General features: G+C 47.3%; 1 protein-coding gene across 8 annotated transcripts in view; it reads left to right on the top strand.

The window, feature by feature from the left end:
* The window catches only part of TLN2 (talin 2), a 481,890-nt gene that overhangs the window by 413,677 nt on the left and 51,235 nt on the right, over positions 1–16,978 (top strand). For all 8 annotated transcript variants that reach the window (XM_070469184.1, XM_070469188.1, XM_070469186.1 and 5 more), the window contains 3 exons: positions 4,680–4,781; positions 7,229–7,348; positions 15,160–15,306. In XM_070469184.1, the coding sequence (XP_070325285.1) occupies positions 4,680–4,781; positions 7,229–7,348; positions 15,160–15,306 (369 nt within the window). The remainder of the gene's footprint in view (positions 1–4,679; positions 4,782–7,228; positions 7,349–15,159; positions 15,307–16,978) is intronic.

Genomic DNA, 16,978 nt, shown 5'->3' with positions numbered 1-16,978 from the left:
TCTTTATTACTCATTCATTACTTTTGTAAGCTGGACATACCCTTCCTTTCACATTTATACAGGGGGATAATGGAAAAGGCATCCTTGGTCCCCTCACTTATAAGATGAAAGTGAAAAAAAAGAAAGTCTAGTCGCTCAGTCGTGTCCAACTCTTTGCAACCCCATGGACTTAGCCTACCAGGCTCCTCCGTCCATGGGATTTTCCAGGCAAGAGTACTTGAGTGGGTTGCTATTTCCTTCTCCAGAGGATCTTCCCAACCCAGGGATCAAACCCAGGTTTCCCGCATTGTAGGCAGACACTTTACTGTCTGAGCCACCAGGCAAGTCCTATAATTACTTATAAGATGGAAGTTATTATTTACCTTCCCTGTCCACCTCACAGATTTGTTGTGGGGAACAGACTCCAAAATGAGGTAATGAAGTGATTCCCAAGTGCTGGTCTTCAAAACGGCTCCTTTGGAATCCCTGGGAGCATTTTAGAATGTACATCCCTTGACTCTATCCCAGCCCTAATCCCTTGGAATCTCTGTGGGGTGGTGGATTTTGTATTTTTTTAGTTTAATTTAATCTATTTTACTTTACTTATTTTTAACATGGATCCTAGTATTTAAAAAATCTCCCCATGGTTCTGGCGTATAACCCAGTGCAGAGACCACTGAAATGGTAAGTGTTAAACCCTCAGGGAGCAGCAGACAGATGTCAGAGGTATCATTTCTTCTCCAGTGACCCTTCAATTGAGTTGGGTCAGTAGGAAAGGATGACTGGGCAGTATCTCGTGCTCTTTCCCCAAGGAATCCTTCCCTAGTCCTGCCAGTTGCTACTCATTAGAATGAACAACTCTTCATCAGCATCTAATTGCCGTTCTCTGATAGCATAGCCAAGAAATGTAGACTTCATCTGTGTTTTGAAATGTCCATTGTCAGATGGTGAATACACTAATGGAGTTTTTCAGGATAATAAGTGGTCTTTAATTGCTAATTTAGAGAAGATTGGTTGGTGGGTATCTCTGTAAAGAGATGATAGCCTACAACAGTCATTAGGATAATTCCCATTAAACATTATGCAGACATTGTCAGACTGATAACGTCCCAAGCTGGGCTGGGATCCCTCAGAGACCCCAGGCTTGCCTTGTCTAAGCACTCCCGTAGTTTTTGCTGTAGGCTTCTCACGCTTCAGCTTTGGATAGTTTTGCAGAAAATGAATGGAATTCTTCACTTCCTCAAGGCCCTTAGTTAAGTCTTAGTGGGTTTGTTTGATTTTTAGAAAATCAGAACAACAAAGCTTTGAATTTAAGCCCTGTATCTACCAAAGATATTAAATAATGCAACTCAAGGTACAAATTAGAAAGTCAAATGATAATCTTTTCCTTCTTAGGTGGTGCTTTTCACCATCACTCTTCTTCTAGGAAGAGTTGCATAAATTCCTGGAAGAGGGAAGTCTTTTTTTGATGGCCTTTGAGCCTTTCATATTGTGATAGCTCTTCAAGAAGGAAAGTGGCTCTTGTACTGTCTGATTTCAGGGGTATAAAAGCTGTGCTCTCAGCCCAGGACACACTGGATTCTTTTGGAAGTACTAGGGAATAGGCCTGGTGTTACCTGAGGGCAATAATTAGGAACTGCTAATAACATGAGCCCCAGAGGCTATGAGCAGAGGGTTTTTTCCCCTCAGTTCTGCAAGGTATATACAGTAAGTCCCCTGTATATGAATGAACCTTCAAGTCTCAAACATGCATCTGTTTCCAGCAAGGAACCAGAACCTGTGCCATCAACATCATGCATAAGTGAAATTGCAGCTTGCCCTCCATCTCTTAACTGCTAATGATCCTTCAGCTCTACCATCTCCTACCTCCTCTCTCTCCTCCAGTAGTAACTCTTCTTGCCTATTCACTCGATGCCAGCCCTGGTATACCAGCTGTTGTAAAGTACTACTGTACTTTTCTAGATACTGTGCTGTAAGATTTTAAATGTTTATTTTTTGTTTTTATGTATTATTCATGTAAAAAGTATTATAAACCTATTACAGTGTATAGTACCATATAGTTGATTGTTAGTTGTTACAAAGGCTAATTTTGTTGGACTTAAAACAAGCTGGACTTACAAACATGCTCTTGGAGTAGATTTCCTTCATATGTAGGTGACTTACTGTAATTGGGATTTCGCTGATACTCCTAAACTCCTATCTACCCTGACCTTACATCCCAGGTACCACACAGTGTCTCTTCTCTTTGCTAAGCCCACCCCAGCCTGCTCATCACTGGGAACTCTGTATAAAGTGGTATCTCAGGTCATTTGAGCACCTAAGCAGCAACACATTATAAATATGTCATCTTCTGAGTTTAGGTTATTTGGTTAAAACACTGACATACTATTAGAATCATTGTCTGAAGTTCCAAAAGGCAGTGAGTGGCAGAAAAAATCCAGTGTACACAAAGTTAATTCTAACCTGGGTGCAATTCTTGCCACTTTTAGAGCCTCTGCTCTGGAAGATCTCTTTGAGACTGTTCTCTCTGTATATAAGCACCAGAAGATTTGGGAATTAATAGGTTAGTGAAAGTGAAGTTGCTCAGTCGTGTCCTACTCTTTGCGACTCCATGGACTATAGCCCACCAGGCTCCTCCATCCATGGAATTTTCCAGGCAAGAGTAGTGGAGTGGGTTGCCATTCTTCTCCAGGAGATCTTCCTGACCCAGGGATCGAACCTGGGTCTCCCGCATTGCAAGGCAGATGCTTTACCATCTGAGCCAGGGGGAAGCGGTTACCATGAAGTAATAAGCTTTCTGGGTAACTTTGGGCAAATTGCTCAAGCTTTCTAAATCTTGTTTTCCCCCATTCAACGAGCTTAGTCTCAGTCTTTGGGATTTTATGACCAAACCCCTTTTCTTTGTTTGCTTTTGTGTTTGGAAGATTTTTTTTTTTTCTTTTTGATCAAGGAAGGTAGTTAAAGAAACAAAACAAACAAAAACCTTGGTATCTACATCAGCAGTATTCCATAAAATAAAGGCCATGTTAACACCGAAAAAAAAGTAGAAAGGCTATAATTTCAGAATGAAGGAAAGTTCTTTCAACTAAAGGAATTTTAAATCCTATTTTTTTAAAAAGTTACTACTTTCTTCTTACTGCTCTCTTTGTCTTCACACTGGGAAAATGTTCATCATGGCAGCCCATGGCCGCTGTGTTCTAAGATGCCCTCTAGCTCCAACATCCTGGCACGTTTGCAGTTACACCACATCTCATATGGAGGTTCCCAGCACATGGCCTGACCCTTGTGAGATGCCCAGTTTATTTATACTGAGTGTGAGAGTCCATACCTCGATCCTCATTTGACCAGTGAGGCCCCCTATCTCCTGATAAAGAAACATAAAAAAATCTATCCTGGAGTTTGTGTTGGTGGTTTGGTAGAGATTACATCCAGTTTATGCAAGCACATTATACTAGGCTACAGTGACATATTCATTCAACTCACATTGTAGCTGGGATCTGCTCGTGATATGTAGCTCTCACTGAAGATGCCATCTAACCTTTTTCCTAATTGCTCTGTGGTCCCTAGTATATTCCCAGACTAAAGACTGTCTACCAGAGAGCTGCCAGGGAGATCTTCTCAGATAGATCATTGCCTACTGCAGATCCCACCATTTTCTTCATGATTGCAACGTTCTTCATTAAATAGATCCAGCCTGATTCCCACCCCCTCCACAGCCCTCTCCTGTTCACTACTCTCACTCTTCCTGTATTCATTTCTGTTCACCTTGTCTCCTCACCTAGATTACCATTTGGCAACCAGTGGTGATAGTCATGATGACGGTGGTGGTGAGGATGGGTTGCCTTCCTCATAACCATCATGGACTTTATCACCATCATCATCTTCATTATTGTGGTTATCCTTTCCAGTCCATTCATGTAGATGGGATAGCGTCTCAGTTGATCTTTATTATAACCTTATGATGAGCTTCAAAATTTCCAATGAAAGACCAGAGAACCAGTTTAAATACCCAACTTGAGGGCCATTCACTAGTCTTGAAACCAGGTCTCAAATCAAGCCTTCCAAGCCAGTAAAATCCCCAGCCCTTCAAGGGGCAGACCCACAACCCACTTCTCTACCCCTTCCGCTCCACACTGATCTCTCAATTCTGTGATGCTAGGGTCAGATAAACAAGTTCTTCCTATGTTTCTACCGCCTTCTCTTCCCCAAGGTAGATCAGAAGTGAGGGTTCTAGGGCAGAGACATCTTTGGGCTACCCCGTTCCTAGGAAAGCCCTTCGTGATGGAGGGTCTGCGTCCTCCCCCTGCTCTTTGTCCGCCATTCTAACTTTCCCGCATGTGTCCGATTCACACCCACCTCCCATGTGCTTGAGTGCTGTTCCCCCTCCTTGAGACTCCTTCCCCACCCTTTGTGTATGGCAAACCCCTTACCTGGTAAGACTTGACTGGAGCACCATTCCTCCGGACAGCCCTGCCACTCTCCTCCAACAAATGGGGGCTTCCCCTTGTCTGTGTGCCCTGAGTACCTTATGTGCATCTCTATCACAGGAGTCCCTATCACAGAAGCTGGGGTATTCTGTTGACTCTGGACCAAAAAACTCTGCAGGCCTCTCCATTTTTCCAAGTTACTGATTCTGAAAAATGAAGCTCACGTTGAACAGGCCTCTGATGACCCATGGGCTTTTTTCCTCTCTCCTGTAGCTGGATGAAGGTACTCCTCCAGAACCAAAGGGGACGTTTGTCGACTATCAGACGACGGTGGTTAAATACTCCAAAGCTATTGCGGTAACAGCTCAGGAAATGGTAAGAAGGAAACGGGCTGCTCCACCACTGCTGGTTGCCCTGTTACCCACCACACCACTGGATCTTCAGCTCTGGGGCCTGTGGTGGAGAGAGATCAGTCCTCTTTGTTTCTAGCTCCTCCCAGGCCGAAGCTTTGTCCCGATCTGTGGTCTTTCTGGCCGCCTGTGGTCTCAGGCCCCAGGCCACTGGACACAGGCCACAGTGGACACTCTGCTCGTGAAAACGCTCCAGATTAAAATGACTAAGAGTTGGGCATGAGGACAGGGAAGCAAAGGAAAGGGAGGAAATGAGGAAATGAGAAGGAAGTTGCGAGTTACAGAGAAAGAACAAAATCCTATTTATCTCACAGAAAACTTGAGATGTTTTTAACGATTAAAGTTACAGTACAAGAGAAGGCTTTTGGAGACAAAACTGAGATTGTCTGATGGAATCAAATTTTAATGTTTGGACAGTGCTTATAATGAGTAGTACAATATTGACAGTCTTTCAGGCAAAATGAAATGCTGTGGTTATATGAAAAATTTTTTCTCCTGGCAACAGAAGGCCTGTAACTTGTGGAGGTGGCTTTTTTGTTTTGTTTTTTTCCTAAAATGTAATGTATTCAGAATTGTATTATATGGATATTTAGCTATAAATGGCATTGAGATTCAGTGAATACTGTCTTGATAGGGTTAAAAAGTTGCACAAGGAAAGAAAAGTACTGTCCTCAAAGCATTAATATGAGGACCTAGTAAGAAAGTTCTTAACCTCTGAAGGCTCAGATGTCACAGGATAAAATTAAGAGATGGGCTCTTAGATGCTGCCACCTAAACCTGAGTTGCAGGGACCAGACTGGGCCACCGCATGGTCCCTGCCCCATCAGGCTAGGCACCTCTCTTGATGGTTTTGTCATGTAGTCTTGTGTCCACTAGAGGTTGAGCTTGGACCACAGAGGCTCCCTTGGCGGCAGCTGTTCATTCTTAGAAACTCTGCAGATGTGCCAGGCTCGATGTTGTTGAAAAGGACTTGGACTGCAGAGGAAGGAACAGTGCCCATCTCGGCGAGTGGGAGAGGGCTGGAGTCGGCCCTGAGCTGGCCCTGCTCAGGAGCGCTTAGGGGCATCATGGCTCAAATCCGGCCACCCAGCAGCGCTGACTCCTCTGAGCAGGGAGCGCAGTGCAGGAGGGGTGAAAATATCTTCAGTGGCCTCAGGAGTTTCTGGAGGAAAGTTCCTCAGCCCACCCGTCTTGACCGACGTGTCCACGCACCTAAGGAGCCCAGTATTGCTGCTCCTGGGTGGGCTGGCTGGAGCCTTGAGGGGTGAAGCGCCCTGGGGGGTGAGAGCCCCCCTACACCGACGGCCCCCAGGGTCATTGTGCTCCTCATGGCAGGGTCATGTGGAGCAGCTTTGGGCACAGCCTTGTTCTCTCGGCATGCAGTGTGTATTTCCTGCAAACCCACACCTCCACCCGAAAGCCTATGACATTTCCTGGTAAACATGCCTTAGATGGGCCCACGTTCCTGTCCAGCTTGAGTGGTTGTATAGCCATTTAACAGATTTTTTTTTCAAGTCCTTTAAAATCAAGGACTTCAAATGCCACAAAGAGTGAGGAAGTATTGTCACCCAGAGTGAGAAAACAGGGGGACGGAGGGAGGAGGCCTTGGATCCAAGAGAGACATGGACACCTATGTCGTGGCAGCTTACAACTGCCTTTGTGAGACCTAAGAGGCATTTTTGTTGGAGGAGAAAAAAACTAGAAGCAAGCACGTTAGCTCTGTAGAGTACAGTGAGGTGAGTTTTTCTATGAAGCGGAAGAAAACTATAGAATATCTTCAGAGTGAAAAAGGCAGAACTTGACCATTTAGGCTACAGTATTCTCCTCAGTGAATTTATGACTGAAACGTCGTTATTCTTCAGAGCAGTGTTATCGCAAAGCTGTATTCTGTGAGTTCCTTCCACCAAAAATATTAGACTTACTCATCGCCACAGGCACGATTTCCTGATGATCCTGGCCTCATGGCCTCTCTCGGTGGCATGGCACCTGCTCCTGGGTCCCCAGAGACCAGGCCAGCCTGGGAGCAACGTACGACCTGGGGCACACCCTGCCCAGGGCTGGGCTCCCTTGGGGTTTCTCTGGGGGGCTCCCCTGGTGACCCCGCAGGGCAGGGCTGGTGGAGGCTACTGCTCTCACCTCCCGGAGAGTGGCCCCCGTGGCCCAGCCTCCACACTGCACAGCCTGAACCCGAGCATGTCGCCTTGACCCGGCCAGGACCCGCTGGCCTATCGTGTGGGCTGCCGCATGGGCTTTGCTTGAACTGGGCTCTCCAGCGTCCAGCCCCCACACGCAAGCCACACAAGCTTTAAAGTGAATGAGACCCTTTGGCTCCCAGTGGTATTAACACGTGGTTCTCATGCTTTTCTCTGTGTGTCTGTGTGTGTGTGTGTCCTGCTTGTTTTCTTTTTCCAGATGACTAAGTCGGTTACTAACCCGGAGGAGTTGGGAGGACTGGCTTCACAAATGACCAGTGACTATGGGCACCTGGCTCTCCAGGGCCAGCTGGCAGCAGCCACGGCGGAACCAGAGGAGGTCTGCCACCTTAAGTCCCTGTTTTTAGAAGCAAACCCACACTAGTGCCCGCTCCCCCGGCTGGGCGATGGTGGGGGTGGGAGGGGCGGGTGGTCTCCATAGCTCAGCTCCACTCCAGAACATCCCACCCCGTAGCCGCAGCCAGGCATAGTTCCCTCTCCTTTGCTGCCAACCCCACAGGTTCATACCCAGTAGCCCCAGCCTGTGCTCCAGGCTCGCTGCCCTTCCTAAGGCTGCCGAGCATAGAGCCGGAGCCACCTGGGGAGGTGGGCTTTCCGACAGGACTCTGTTGACAGTTTCCTGCCAGGTCTCCTGTCCCCCAGCCCATCACCTGATGCTAAGAGCAGGACACACATTGCCATTCTCCTCTTACTTCCTATGCTTGCTTAGCAACCCACTCGATTATTTGTATATTTTCCAAAGGCTCACAGAAGTATTAGACAAGCCAAGTATGGGACCTACCCGCCCCCTCCCTTGAGAAAAGGCTGTGCAGCCAGCCGGCTTTTATGAAACAAAGTCTTGCCCAAATATTGTTGGTGGCTTTTGAAGAATTGGTCCAGATCCCTGTCCTTGGATCCCTGTGGACTTCTTGTCCTTCCCTCCCTGTCTTCCCTAAGCCACTTTCCTTAACGGCCAACACAGACTTACCTCGAAACACCTATACCCGTAGGAGGCTTAAACTGGCAAAAGATTGACTCTAGAGGCCACTCTCTGAGAGGTCCCATATCTCATCCTCTGAGAAATCAAATGGTCCCTTGACCAGCACACAGGGTGGGTGGAACTCTGGGGCCCCTGATTCCACCTGTATCAGTGTTAAACACATGGAAGGGGCCTGACCCAGTGTGTGGCCCCCTAGAGAAAGACAGACCAGCTTGCAGTAAAGAATAGTAAAGTGAATTTCAGGGACCCAGGGAAAACAAGGTAACAACATCCGTGGGATTCTGCCAGGAGGGCAAAACCCTGTCCATGATGTTCTGAGATGTACCAGGCTGTCAAGGAAGAAGGTTGTGGCTGGTCTTCCCTTCTCCTTTCAATGACAGACAGTGTCCCCAGGTTACTGTTTCTCCTGGGAGTCAGGTCTAAGCATGTCTTCACCAAGACTCCCAGCAACACTACCGAAGTGAAGACCCAGAACCAAATCACTTTCTAACGTATGTTGTAACAATGCATGTAAATGGGAATACCACATATATATGTACTTGCATACATATATATTCAGCATGGGATGACTTTAGTGTCTAACAGTGCCTGCGTTTTGAGATTTTAGGATGATTGAGTTTTTAGACTGCAGCATGAATAATTCTATTTGCCATGAGTCTGTCAAGTCACTACCAGGAAAGAAAAATGATCAGAGACCCGCATAAGATTCCATTGATTTCTTTACACAGGCCCATCATTTAAAAAACAAAAAACAGACCCCCTCCTCCTTTAGTAAGAGTAACTGGCCTCATAATTTATGTGATTAACATGCAATTTTGAATTTCATAAACAAGCATAAGGGAACTTCTGTTACAGTAAGGGAAAGCTTGGTTGGACAAAAGGAAGAAGTGTTTGGCTTTTCAAGAGGATTGAAAACTAAAAGAGACTATGATTTTGGGGAAAGGTTTGGATCTCTTATCTCCAGAAATCTTTAAAGATGAAATTTCCATGAGTTTTCTTTGGTTAGTTTCAGTGCTGCTAGCCTAGCTGCATTGCTGAGTGAAGACCTTGTGATCTATAGAGCGCTTTCCACATCTGAGTTCTTATGAGCTAGCAACCCCACCCTGTGTATGAAGCAAACAATTTTCTAATTGCAGCCCAGACCACTGAAACAAAATAGGCCAGGAAAAAAATTGCATTGCTAAAAGCAAAGCAGCAAGCTCCTTTACATCCTGGCCCTGCCTTTGCGGCAGCTGACGTTTCCATTAAGGTTTCCCCTGTTCACCATTACATCTTGAGATGTGTTTTACATTCCAGACACACGAGCAGTGTGACCTGGAGTGCAGAGGGGCAGAGAGGATATAAAATTACCAGTGGCTTGCTCAAGGAAAATTCTTTGTGTGCATTTGCCAGACAGATATTTGGGGGAAAACTGAGAAGTTTAGGAGATCCCTGAAGCAATGTAGTTTTTTTTTTTCCCAAGACTGTGGAATTATGTGTATACTCAGGAGAGCCCCACATCACAGCATGTGAAAATATTTATATCCAGGGCAAGTAAGAAGCTGCCCTCTTCACTGCAGGCCTGCAGTCTGTTCTGCCGAGTCAGCATTTTGGTCTTTTCCCGAGTGTGACAATGACAGGAAAAGTCCTGGCTCTGCCCTCTGAACATCGAGCTGGAGCTTTGTATCTGCTAGTTTTTCCATGGAAAATTCAAAACTTTTGCTAACATCACTGCGATAGCTTCTCCAGAAAAGTTAAAACCCTCTGGCAGCTTGGCATTTTATGATGCGTTTCCTCTTTTTAAAGGGACTTCCCTATAGCTCAGATGGTAAAGAATCTGCCTGCAATGCAGGAGACCCGGAAGAAGATCCTCTGAGAAGGGAATGGCAATCCAGTATTCTTACCTGGAGAATCCCATGGACAGAGGAGCCTGGCGGGCTACAGTCCATGAGGTTGCAAAGAGTCAGACACAACTGAGCGACTAACACTACACTACTGCTACACTTCCTCTTTTTAAAAAAAGAAGGAAAAAGATACAAATCCCATGAGCCACAGGCTTCTAAATGTAAATACTGGGGAAAGGTTTAGTGATGATGGTGCCATGTCTGAGAGCACGTTGCTGTAACCACTCATAACACTGGGTGTCTTAAAAACTGGCAGGGACATTTGTCAAGAGCCTGTGGTGAGAACCACAGCCCTCTCCCCCAGATGGGATGGGCATCCACTCTAGACGTCTCTAAAACTTTCCAGTCCACTTTCTGTAGGTAGGAAAGCAATGCCCTGCTTCTGCTCTGCATGCTGGTTTTCCCCGCCATGTTTTCTGTCTCAGGAGAAACTGTAGTTTGCCAGATAACATCCATTACTGCCTTTCCAAATTCCACAAGCTCTCCCAGGCAAATTATACTTGACCTGGTTTCCGATGTAATTGATCTTGAAGCCTGAGAAAAATCTGTACGTTTTGTTTAGTTTGAGGCAGTAAAAGATGATGGATCAGTGTTTCTTAGACTCCCTCCAATTGAAATAAGAGCCAGAACTTCATGAAAGGCAGGCTTCTAATTTCCCGCAAGGCACAAAACCAGGAGACAATCTTCTCCATTTTACTTTTATTTGGGCAGGATGGGGGAATTGAGGGTTTTTCTTGAGGTTTAAGTATTGCTTGACTCAAGTTGCCAATTTCAAACTCCAAGTTTTATGTTTTGGAGCAACATTCCTTTATAATAAACACTGGCAGTGAGTTGGATCACTGGGGGTGGAGGGGGGATGGGGGTGGAAGGGGTTAGTCCTGTTTGCTGAGAAGTTTAGTGTTGCTTTGAGAAGCTTAGCATATTTAAAGCCCTTATCTGAAACAGCCTTTCAAAATGCATTCCCTTTTAGGATGTTCCTCCAGCAGTACAAAACATCCTGTGAAACTGCAGTAGCATTGTGTGTTGATTCTGGTGTCCTTCACTAACCCATGTGCCCGTGGAGACGGATAGGAATATGCGAACCATTTATCCAATCCATACGGCACAGATGCTGTGCTGGGCTCTGGCCCATCTTCCCTCAACTGCAGTGTGTGAGGCGAGAATTGTTTGCCCTTCCCATTTGATAGATAAACAAACCAAGGAGACTCAGGGAACTCTGAGAAATGCCCACACAGCTGCAATAGTTAGTGTTGAACCTGCCCTCCTTTTAAAATTTGACCTATTTATGGCTGGACTGGGTCTTCATTGCTGCACACAGGCTTTCTCTAGTTGCAATGAGCAGGGCCACTCTGGAGATGTAATAAGCAGGCTTCTCATTTCCATGCCTTCTCTTGTTGAGAACAGGGCTCTAGGTGCACAGGCTCAGTAGTTATGGCACAGGGGCTTAGTTGCCGGGCAGCAGGTAGAATCTTCCCGGAGCAGGGATCGAACCCATGTCCTCTACATTGGCAGGTGGATTCTTAACCACTGAAACACCAGGGAAGTCCCAAGCCCCGTTTTGAAATAACTTTTTGGAGTAAGTGAATGTTTCAAGTATAATAAGAAGGTATCAAGACATTGTGTAGACAGAAAAATCAGAATTCAAACCCAGGTTTATTGGGGATCACAGTCTGTGCTGTTTGCCCTGATAGTCATGTGACCTAGCACAGACCCAGACTCCAGGACCAAGCCCAGGGTTGACTAAGGACTCCAAAGCTTTTCTGTTGTTGAATTTATTTGGTCTCATCCTTTGCTTTCTGGTTTTGGTCTTCCTCGGGCTTCCTAACTGAAACTGCCCACTGGTGACTGCTGTGCCAGCCCCATGGTTGTGTTTAGAGGATTGCTTGTTACAAACATGATGTCATCTTCAGGAAGGAGGCTGAACATCAGGACATTAGGGTGTGTTTTTATAGCACAGCCTTCTGAGGGGGCTAAGAGAACATGAGTGGGTAGTGGTGGCAGGGCGGGGGATGTCTTCCCACCATGTATCATGTCGGCCCATAGATTTCAGGTTTGGAACAGCTCAGGAGTGGGTGCCTCCTCCCTCCCACCCCCAGGTGACTGGGGAGTGATTTCGGTGGCCTGTATTGTCCCAGTGCCCTGTTATTCTGCAAACAGAAAGCCCGGGCTCAACTCCATGCAGGGAGCAGGAGAGGTGCCTAGACAAGGCTTTTCCGGAAACCAGGTCTTTTCCGGCACAGTAACTTCATACCACATTGTCTAGAACCCACACCCAGCCGGTCCTCTGGAAGTTCTGCACATGTTTGACTGAGTTTCCCTTTTTAAACATACACTGCACCCCCCACCCCCGCCTTGCCCTGGGGCATGGGTGGTTTTGTGCTGGCCTCCAGCTGGCATAGCATCTGCTCTGTCTGGTGTGGCCAGGGATCTGTGAGAGAATGCTTCCCTTTTGCTTTATGCACAGACCAGGATCCTCCACACCATGCAACCAGGGCAAAATACAGAAACAGGTTGGTGGCCAAGGCTGTAACTGGCCTTTATAATCCCATCTTTGGATTACTTAGCCTCAACTGTTGACTTTAACTCCAAAGAAAGAGTATAGTAATAACAAGTTCCTTAAGTTTTAGATGTTGAGTTTCCATGAAAGATTTTATTGGGGAGTGGGAAAGGGTTCTGCTGCCAAGTGGGAAAAAAAAAAATCAAATTAGAAAAACAGTGATCTAATGAACAGTGTACTGTGCTTGGGATGAAAGACTTAGACTGTCATCTGGCTTTGTGAGGGATTGGCTGTGTGATCTTGGGCTAATCACAGCATTTCTCTGGGCCTCAGTCTCCTCATCTGTAAAATGGGAAGACTGGACCCATAAGGTCTTGTTTAATTTTGATTGTTTCTTTCTCCATCCCCCCTTACTTGACTTCCCTGTTAGTATCTTGCCCCTTAAAGACCTGTGCTCATCCTTGACAGCAGAGCTCCTACCTTTGGGTTAGCTCTGACTCTTTTCTTTTTCATTTTAATTTTTTTAATTTATTTATTTTTGGCTGTGCTGGGTCTTCTTTGCTACACACAGGCTTTCTCTTGTGGTGCACTGGCTTCTCTTGTTGCAAAGCATGGGCTCTAGGGCTCAGTAGCTGTGGCACACAGGTTTCGTTTCTCCTTGGCATGTGGAATCTTCCTGGACCAGGGATTGAGCCTGTGTCCCCTGCATGGGCAGGCAGATTTTTAACCACTGGGCCACCAGGGAAGTCCCTTGCTCTGACTCTTGAGAACTTAGGGTTACACCATATGGGTCTGAAAAGTCTCTAGAGCCAGACAGAGTAGTCTTTACTGGGGCATCCCCCCCACTTCAGCTTGACCTTATGTTTAAACCAGCAGACATGCCCAGCAAAGAGATGCGCTTAAATGGCATTGCTACTGTGTGGGCTTAATTCAAGCCTTGCTCGTTCTCGATGGTGACCTTGATGCTGCACTAATCCAGATGTGTTTGTAGAGCTATCTGGTTGCACGATCCTGGCCTGATGCTCGTGTCTCATTCCATGTGGAGACGGTCAACAAGAAGCCCTGCCTAATTATAGAGCTTTTGTAGCACCTGCTCATGTGTGATTAGAAGACACCGCAAAGAGCAGAAGCTCACTTCCTGGGCAGGAGAATGCGTTACCAAATGGATTTAAACATCCTTTGGGCCTCAAGGGGTTAAGGGAATAACATTTTCCCCTGAAAGCATTATGTCTGTCTATAACAGAATGAGCAGTTGCAGCCTCCTCACTCCCCAGAATTGCCCTTTCATAAACTCTGACACACGGGATGATGTTGGAAGACTGCATCCAGGTAGCTCAAGTTCCCAGGTGTGTGAGTTCCCAGGTTTTACTCATAAAACCTGGACTCTCCGAGTTACTCTTCTTCAGAGATTCTGGAAGGATAAGTACCCAGCTTCTAATTGTTGTGAATTTTTTTAAAATAACACTTAGCTTAGGGGTGTTTTGTTCTGTGTTCAGTTGCTTACCTGGGCTGTATTGATCAGACCAAAATGAAGATTGTGAAACGAAGCCAGAAGAATGCAAACTTTGGGAGATGGTTTGCCGTTGTTGTTCAGTCACTAAGTTTTGTGCAGTTCTTTGCGATCCCATGGACTGCAGCACACCAGGCTCCTCTGTCTTTCTCTATCTCCCAAAATTTGTTCATTCATGTCCACTGAGTCAGTGATGCTATCTAACCATCTCATCCTCTGTCACTCCCTTCTCATTTGCCTTCAATCTTTCCCAGCATCAGGGTCTTTTCCAACGAGTTGGCTCTTCGCATCAGGTGGCCAAAGTATTGGAATTTCAGCTTGAGCATCAGTTCTTCCAGTGAATATTCAGGGTTGATTTTTACAATAGACTGGTTTGATCTCCCTGCTGTCCAAGGGACTCTCAAGAGTCTTCTCCAGCCCCACATTTCAAAAGCATCAATTCTTCAGCACTTAGCCTTCTTTAGGGCCCAGCTCTCCCATCCGTATGTGACTACTAGAAAAACCATAGTTGGGAAATGGAGATGGAAATTATTACACCACAAAGAGACAGCTGGCACCTTATCCATAGTGGAGCTTATTTGGCTTTTTTTAAGCAAATTACCATTTCTGATCACACAACCGAGGGGTCATTAAAAGCATGCATGCCTGCTGAGCCAGCAGCTCTAAAAGTGTAACTTTTTACTGAAACCTCAGGCTTGCTGGAAAGGAAGCCTGGGCCCCGCATGGCTGCTCTCGCTCCATGGTACCACTGAGGAAAAGAGGCGCTCTGGTTGGTAAACATAGCAATTTTGTAAGAATCTGAACCCTTTAAAATATGCTTTATACTAAAGCTATATATTCAGAACTTCTAATTACCCTCTCTGGGCTTTTGTGAGGAATCAATGAAATTAAATGCCTTGCCTGCTTCAAAGAGGCCCTGACACACAGGAAGGGCTCAATAAACACGGGTTGAATGAATAATCCCACAGAGTTCATCTAATTAATATTCTTACCTAGTGGCTCAGGATACAGATAAGCAATGCAGCAGAAAAGGTAACAAATATTACTAAGCTTGCTTACTGGGGACTGTGGACATTTTACAGTCTCTAAAAAGGGAAGCAAACCCAACCAAATTCCATAGTTCACCAAACACAGGCTCCTAATAGCAGTGGAATTTTCCTAGCCAGGCTCCCCTAGGACATAGGAGAAATTTTCCACGGAGGGAAGACCTCGACGGCAGGGCCATCATATTTTGCCTCCCCACCCGGACTTGCCTCCACAGATCGGCTTCCAGATTCGCACTCGGGTGCAGGACCTGGGCCACGGCTGCATCTTCCTGGTGCAGAAGGCGGGGGCCCTCCAGGTGTGCCCCACGGACAGCTATACCAAGAGGGAGCTGATCGAGTGTGCCCGCGCTGTCACAGAGAAGGTAAGGAGCAGCCCTCAGGCCAGGCAGGCACGATGACACCCAGCTCTGCCCAGGTGTTTTCTGACCAGGAAACCAAGCCCAAAACCAGCCAGCCCGGTCAGGGCCAGCTGTCTTCCCTCCCACCCAGGATCTCTCCAGGGCCAGGGCACATCAGGCAGCTGGGGGAGATCTGTCGTCCTGAGAAACTGAGGGGCTGTCCCATCGAGGTCAGGGCCCTGGTGGTCACCTTGATGGGCTCTCCTATGGACAGACTGGCCAGACCACGTCCAAGTCACAGTCAGCACCAGGACCTCTCCTGAAGCCCCTGGAGACACTGTTGCCCCCACCATCCCTTCTCAGGGAGGCTCCCACGTGCTGAGACTAGGTAAGAAGGACCCACATCTCCTCTTGTGTAACCTGTTTATTTCCAGAGGAGACAGTGCAGTGAGCAGGGCTAAGCCCCACAAGGTCACATGGTGGGGAAGGGGAACAGGAGCTCCAGGACCTTTCCTGACTCTATGGGCAGCTGTTTGTAGAGACAGACTCTCATAGCAGAGAGCATAGGGCTCAGCTAAGCTACTTCCCCCTGCCACACCTCAACTTCCTTGTCAGTCAAGGGAGGATGAAGTAGAATACCTGGCCCAGGGGTTGTGCAGGTTATATACAGTGATAAGTGTCAAAGAGCTTCGCATAGCGCCAGGGACCCCGTTCAAGGTTTGATTGATTTCAACCACTGTTCGCTAACTCTGTTCTCCAACACCCCTTCTCCTAGGAGGTTTTCCCTGGTTCACAGCACCGCTTTCTGAATGTCCTTTCCTCCTGGAGCCTCTTGCAGTTTGCTGATAGTTTTGCTTGGCTGGTTTCTCGGAGTTATTTTTCAGGGCCGCTGCTGTACTGGCCGCGTGGGGTGCCGGCCGCAGCACCCGTGCTTAGCGGGTGTCTCCCTCTCCTTCACTTGGGTTATAGGACAGAGAGCTCCTCACTGTTGAGAAGTTTGGCCGCAGGGCTTGAGGGGTGCACAGGGGACCCTCCCCCGGAAGCCTCCGGGACAGAGGCTCCTCTGTCCGTGGCCTCTCACTGTGGTCAGGCATCCGTCTCCCGCAGCCCACAGGACTGTCCAGACTTCCCCAGGACGAGGAAATAAATCTCTCAGCTCGAGGAAGGCATTCTCCCTCCTTTGAAAGCCCTTCCTGTTGTTGAAGTTACCCATGCCAAGTTCCCCTGTAGGAGACTTTGGAACAGGAGCATGAGGGAGGGGAGGAGGGGGTCCAAGTTGCAAGGTGCCAGTGAGCGTGGCCACGCAGCCTGATCTTCTTGAGCTGGCCTCCCTCCGTCTTCCTGCTTCTCCAAGCAGAGTACCCCTGACTCAGGATCCCGGGAGAGGGATCAGAGGCAGGGAGTTGGCTCGTTCAGAGCATCTAGCCTTACGGGTAGATTCCTGCTGCATCTCCCTGCCCGCCCATCTCATCCTTACCTGTCTAGGTGTCTAGGTGTGTCTATGTGATCATCCCCAGCCAGGAGGGCAGATCCATAAAAGGAAGACAGCAGGTGGGTGGGGAAGGAAGGAGGGGGCTGGTGTGGCAGGAACATAGGGGGAGGCCTGAGAGATAGGAGGCGGTTGTGAAGGGAGCTCAGCTTCTCTCCACTTTGGCAGGAGAGCCATCCCCAGGGGTGGGGCAGATCCAGCTTGCCT

Source organism: Odocoileus virginianus, chromosome 6, assembly GCF_023699985.2.
Source record: "Odocoileus virginianus isolate 20LAN1187 ecotype Illinois chromosome 6, Ovbor_1.2, whole genome shotgun sequence".
Taxonomy (NCBI): Eukaryota; Metazoa; Chordata; class Mammalia; order Artiodactyla; family Cervidae; genus Odocoileus; species Odocoileus virginianus.
The sequence above is the reverse complement of the archived record's forward strand: the minus strand, read 5'-3'. Positions and strand labels throughout refer to the sequence as shown.